Source organism: Phacochoerus africanus, chromosome X (genome assembly GCF_016906955.1).
Source record: "Phacochoerus africanus isolate WHEZ1 chromosome X, ROS_Pafr_v1, whole genome shotgun sequence".
NCBI lineage: Eukaryota > Metazoa > Chordata > Mammalia > Artiodactyla > Suidae > Phacochoerus > Phacochoerus africanus.
The window spans coordinates 21519819-21526557 of NC_062560.1; the positions used below are offsets into that span (position 1 = coordinate 21519819).

The window sequence follows — 6739 nt, forward strand, 5'->3', positions numbered from 1 at the left end:
AGTCATCTTTCATTGAACACTCTTTTCATCCCATTTCTAGAATCAGACACCAAATCAAGCACAAAGGGCCTTGAAGCTAATCTGGCCTGTATTTAAATTTAGCTAAGTTATTTACCATACCTTTCATGGACTTGGACTTACTATGTAGCATCTACCAATTTCAGTGTTTTCATATGAAAGAGGAGTAAAATGCCCACTATGAAGTTGCTGTGATGATTAAATGAGATAATAACTTTAAAATGTTGACACAGAGTAGGACAAAGAAAATATTGGTAGCTTCTTGGATCCCTTTTGTTTTAGCTATTCCTTTCTATGAAGGACTACTGCCGAAGTCTATTTAAATCTCTCAGTCCAAGGTACTGAAAATACCGCAAACACAGCCCCATCCTTCACTTTATTTAACTCCATCCTGCTTTCTCATATGGACCTGCTGCCCTAATTAATACTGACACTGTCATATGACCCCTTCACTCTGGGTTCTCTCTCTCTTTTTAACCATATTTATTTGAAACTCATTTGACTGTCACTGTGGTCCCTGAAGGTTTCTTTCCTTTTCCCTTCCCTGACCTAAACTACCTTTCTCCATTTCCTCTTTCTCTCTAATCTGAGTCTTTAGTCCTAGTCCTTCAGCCTTCCCTCACCTCTTTCCCAAGGTCATGTTAGTTTCTTCCCTTGAAACTTGAACATCTTTCAGTCTCAAATTCCACATCTCCTAGTGGAGGATCAGACCTACATCTCCTATAGGACCTTGTCTCAACTCTCCAGCTTCCTAGCTCCTCTTGCCTGCCATCATGATCAACACCTAATAACATCCTGAATTGTGTTTATTTGCTATTGTACTAAATAGGTGCTTCTAATTTGGGGGGGGGGGTGGTTAATACACCAACGACATTTGAAAACCAAGTCTAGCTACTGGCACTAGTTTAACGTTTTTTGCCCTGGTAAAGACCATTAAAAATCATTTATGATCCTGATTTCTGTTTTAAAGGATATTTTAAAATGTTTTTATTCTAACATTATACCCCAGAATAGAAGGGTATAATGTTAGAATAAAAAACATTTAAATTGAATAAATTTAGATTTATGAAAAATTGTATTGCCCTTATTCATTTTTATCTGCACCAGAGAAAACTATCAGGAAAATTCTTGAACAGGTATTTGAGAACCTTCATAATTGTCTCTTATTAACCTTCTATTTCCTTAACATAGGTAGTTAACATTTGCATAGACCATTTCCATAACATGGGTAGTTAACATTTGCATAGTTCCCACTCTGAACCAAGTAATGTAACTACGTGTATGTCTCTGTTTATATGAGATAATTATCCAGTATGTCATCCTACTGATAGCAAAACCAAGGTATAGGAAGTTTGGAACTTGCTCAAGGACTCATGGCTAATAAGCAGTAGAATTTAGAGCTGAACTCAGTTTTAGGGCCACACCTGTGGCATATGGAAGTTTCCAGGCTATGGGTCAAATTGGAGCTGCAGCTGCCGGCCTATGCCACAGCCAAACAGGATCCCAGCCATGTCTACGATCTAACCCCATAGCTCACAATGCCGGATCCTTAACCCACTGAGTGAGGCCAGGGATCCAACCTGCATTCTCATGGATACTAGATGGGTTCGTAACGCACTGAACCACCATGGGAACTCCTGAACTCAGTTATTTAGACTCCAATGTTCTTGACCACTAAGCCAAACTGCTAACAACTCTTTAGATTTTACAATATTGAGTATGGTTCTCTGTGCAAAATAAACACACTAATAGCTATGTGCAATAATGATGGCAGCTTTTACCATAATATATTGCATCTGAAGAACAGAATAATTGCTATATATATGTCTGTGTGTGTGTGTGTGTATATATATATATATATATATATATATATAATCTGTATGTATATCATATATATATATATATAATGTATATTTTCCAAGTAGACCATTTCTACAGGTATTTACAAATGGTACTACCAAGAAGATTACTAGGTGTACAATATGTTAACAACAACTGCAGTTAAACAGGGCCTTTGAAGGTCAGCTGGATTTGGTCACTCACTTCCAAAGAAGAGTGTGCAGAAAGGGACAAATATTACAGTGGGAAAAAGCTGACTAACACCACTTGACCAAGTGACCAAGGTTAACATTACCAGTGATAGCTCATGTTCCATCAGGTACCCTCCCCTTCATGCCATATGACTGATAATAAGGACACTTCACTTCTGTGATTTTTTTTTCCAAAAATCCATAACCCAAGTCCAATCATGAGAAATTATATAAGGCATACCCAATTTGAAGGGTATTTTGTATTCCTCCAAATATCTCACCATTATTCCTCAAAATTGACAAGGTTATAAAAAATAAGGCAAGACAGAGACTATCACAAATCATACATAACAACAAAATTCAGTGTGGTGTCCTGGACTGGATCCTGGAGTAGAAAAAATATATTATTGTAAAGCAGGTGGTATAAAATCTGGAGTTTAGTTAATATGAACACAGCAGTATTGATTTCTTATATTTGAAATGTGTACCATAGTAGCATGAGATAAGATTAGAGGAAACTGAAACTGGTTGAGGAGTATATGGGAACTCCTTGTACTGTCCATGTAACTTTTCTCTAATTCTAACATCATTCCATATAAAAAGTTTAATGAAAACATTAACAAGAGATTCCACTGGCAAATTCCTTTGGAAACTTTGGATTAAATAATACCCAGCTGAGTTTCTCAATTCCTGTAATTATAGAGCTTCTGAGATACCTAATACACATTGTGAATCTGAGAGCATATAGGGCACTGTATTTTCCCAACACATTTGGCCAGCAACCCTTTTCTTCCTTCAAAAAGCATCTTTGCAGGATAAATATACTGACATAGAGAAGCTTTTCTCAGTGTGTCACTGACTTCTACCCAATATACAGCCATATTCAAATTTCAATCTCAACTTTGACTGAGGAGAGAACAATGCCATGAACATTTAAATGGCAAAAGACTTAAAACTTGAGGCTAATAGGATGGATGAGAGAATCAGCATTAAAATTAAATTTAATATGCTGCTTCAATTGACCAAACTTAAGAGGATAAATATTTAGTATACTTTCAGTTAAACAAAGAAAAAAATTCAACCGTATAATTACAGGATGAGGAATAACAGACTTAAAAGTCCATTATGTACCTATGAGCGAGTTTATGTCTTGAGTTTGTAGGTAGAATTAGTACAACTGTCATAGTCAGTGAAAAGGACCTAATGAGAAAGATAAGGCCATTTCTTCAGACTTTTAGTTTTATGTGCCACATTGTGAAATGTCCACAATGAATCACTTCCAAAGGATAAGAAGCAAGATGGTATGCATCTTGGAAACTATGTCATACCTAGAAATATTGATAAAACTAGAAATCTTACCCCAGTAAACAGAAAAATTAAGGTGATTTGATCATGGCTATTAAGTATATAAGGATAAAGTAAGAATCGAATTGATTCAGTTTAACTTTAGAAGTCAGAAGGACCTAAGGAAGCAAAAATGGAGCAAGTTAGTTCAAAACCATCTTTGTAACCATTAAACTGCCCCATAATGGGATGGAGATCCTTGAAGCAAAGTGAGCTCCTTGCCTCTAACACTGTACTAACAGAAGCTGGATGTCCACCTGCCCTATTTGCTGCCAGAGTGTACAACGTACCTAATAAATTACTTTTATTTAGCTTTCTAGTGCTAAGATATCTGAATCTATGAAACCTCATGGAAGGAAAAAAATTGACGCACTGCGACAAGTGACAAATTATTGAAACACCTCTGAAGTTAATGTAGACCCCACCCTACCTCTCTTCTAACCAGTATACCTGAAATACTAACTGGAAACTGACTGAACAAATGCTGGAGTTTAGCCCAAGAATCAGAGGCAAAATGTCACGCTAAGTGTGTAACTAAGAGATTTCTGATGGTATAATTTAAGAGGATAGGGAACTAAGGAATCAATCTAGACCCAGTATTGTTACTCAAAAGGAATTTAGCAAAATAAACAAATACAAAAACAAGTTGATTTTTAAAAATTCACTATTTTTTCCTCCATGGAAATATCTGGCTTATAACAAAAGGTTATGTGCATAAGTTAAAGGCATGCTTCAAGTTGCTCCCACACTGAGCTATAGCCTTCAGTGGAGACACCTGGTACACAAATGAGGAGCAAAGGCTCTCAGAGTCCTTTAAATGCCTATCGGGTCAGCTCCTGAGAGTGAGCGTCCCTTTAAATTTTGTGTGGGTGGTGCCTGCTTACGTCACCCTAGTCTCAACCCTGTGATTGGTCAGCACATCAAAGCGGCTCCCTAACCCTGAGTCAAAGAATAGTTCCCTAGGTAACGCTCCCCGTAACTACCTACCAGAGCAGAGCACTGTGGGCGGCCTGTCTGTTGGTGAAGACCTGGACCTGATGAGAAAGAGGCCTGAGACCATGTCTTTTTCCAACTCTAGGTAGGCGAGAGGACAGCACCAACTTTATCTTTATCCAGAAATGGCCTGGGCCCCAGAGTGGAAAAGGGAAGAGCCTAATTCAAGAGATCCCAGAGCCAGCCAACATGGCCGGGATGGTAGAGGCAGGGGCAGGGGCTGGAGCAGCACTTCTAGCCATGTAGAAACTAGGGCTTCTGGCTCCCGAGAACCACCACTCTGCTTTAAAATAAACAACAGTATGGCTGGTGTGGTGATTGGTCGTGGTGGATCAAAAATAAAAGACATCCAAGGTATGACGAACACCAAAATAAAGATCATAAAGGGTGATTCTGAAGCAGAGGTAAAAATTTTTGGCAGCAAGGACATGAAAGCCAAGGCCAAAGCAGCTATAGAAGCTCTTATTAAGAATAAACAAGGAGGTTACAATTCAAGATCCAGTGTTGGTAATGCTGCCTCCCAACCCTCTGTTGGAAGAGGCTTAAGCAGAGATAACACTGTTAGAGAAGCTCAGCCACTGATAGACTGGGATCAAATAAAGGCCGAAGTGGTAGAGTGGGAAAAAAGAAAATGGGCAGATTTACCGCCAATTCATAAAAACTTTTATGTAGAATCCAAAGCAACCAGCTCAATGTCTCAAGTGCAAGTAGACATTTGGAGAAAGGAAAATTTCAACGTAATGTGTAATGACTTGAAAGATGGTGAAAAACGTCCCATCCCCAATCCAATTTGTAAATTTGAGGATGCTTTTGGACCTTATCCTGAACTTATGAAAAGCATTAAAAAAGCTGGTTTTCAAAAGCCAACACCAATTCAATCCCAGGCATGGCCAATTGTTCTACAAGGAATAGATCTTATAGGAATTGCCCAAACTGGAACAGGCAAAACATTGTCCTATTTAATGCCTGGGTTTATTCATCTCAATTCTCAACCAGTGTCTAGGGGACAAAGGAATGGACCTGGCATGCTAGTCCTTACACCGACAAGAGAATTAGCTCTTCAGGTGGGAGCTGAATGTTCCAAATATTCTTATAAAGGTCTTAAAAGTGTTTGTATATATGGTGGTGGAAATAGAAAAGTACAAATACAAGACATTATGAAAGGTGTAGACATCATTATTGCAACTCCTGGGAGACTGAATGATCTGCAAATGAATAACTTTGTCAACCTCAGAAGCATAACATACTTAGTCTTAGATGAGGCAGATAAAATGCTGGATCTGGGGTTTGAACACCAAATAATGAAGATTTTATTAGATGTGCGCCCAGACCGGCAGACCATTATGACAAGTGCGACTTGGCCAGATACCATTCGTCAACTTGCACATTCTTATTTAAAAGAGCCTATGCTTGTTTATGTTGGTACCCTGGATCTAGTAGCTGTAGACACAGTGAAGCAAAATATAATTATTACCACAGAAGAAGAAAAACGATCCCTTTTCCAAGAATTCCTACAGAGCCTGTCACCCGAAGACAAAGTCATTGTGTTTGTCAGCAGAAAGCTTATTGCTGATGACTTATCAAGTGATTTAAGTATCCAGGGCATACCTGTACAATCCCTGCATGGTGACAGAGAACAGAGTGATCGTGAGCGAGCATTAGACGACTTTAAAACTGGAAAAGTGAAAATACTGATTGCTACTGATTTAGCATCCCGAGGCCTCGATGTTAGTGATGTCACACATGTATTTAATTACAATTTTCCACGGAATATTGAAGAATATGTACACAGAGTAGGGCGTACCGGAAGAGCAGGGAAGATGGGCGAATCAATCACACTTATGACCCAAGATGATTGGAAGGTTGCTGGTGAATTGATTGAAATTCTGCAAAGAGCAAATCAGAGTATCCCAGAACATCTTCTATCAATGGCCGAACAATACAAATTACATAAACAAGAAAAGGAAACAGGAAAAAATCCAAGAACACCTCAGGAAAAATTCAGAGAGTTTTACTGATGTCTACATTGAAGTTGTACCAGCCTACTAGAAGGTTCAAGATATGTTCAAGTTATGCAGTATTCAAGTTACGCAAAGAAGTATCAGAAACATACTGGCGATTAGAAGACATTGAACTAATTCTTAACTAACATCAATAAACTTTCAATGTATGTTACTTAATAAAATCAAAAGTGTTTTGAAAATGAAAGAGTGAGAGACTATGTGGGAAAAAATTAAATGTGATGTTTGTTAAAGTATACGTTCTTTTATAGCCTGCTATGTCCACTTGTGTCTTCGCCAAAAGGCTTGGTAGAAGACAACAGTGGTGCTTTTCTTGCTTTAAAATAGTTGTTC

The 6739-nt window shown here is 38.2% G+C and overlaps 1 protein-coding gene across 1 annotated transcript; it reads left to right on the top strand.

The window, feature by feature from the left end:
• The first annotated feature begins 4510 nt into the window (after positions 1-4510).
• Positions 4511-6403, top strand: DDX53 (DEAD-box helicase 53). The gene has a single exon (XM_047764131.1). The coding sequence runs from the start codon at positions 4511-4513 to the stop codon at positions 6401-6403; it is 1893 nt and encodes a 630-aa protein (XP_047620087.1).
• The last annotated feature ends 336 nt before the right edge of the window (positions 6404-6739 follow it).

What these genes read in the sequence shown, in the direction of transcription:
- DDX53 (XM_047764131.1), top strand. Translation starts at nt 4,511, where the DNA reads ATGGCCTGGGCCCCAGAGTGGAAAAGGGAAGAGCCTAATTCAAGAGAT.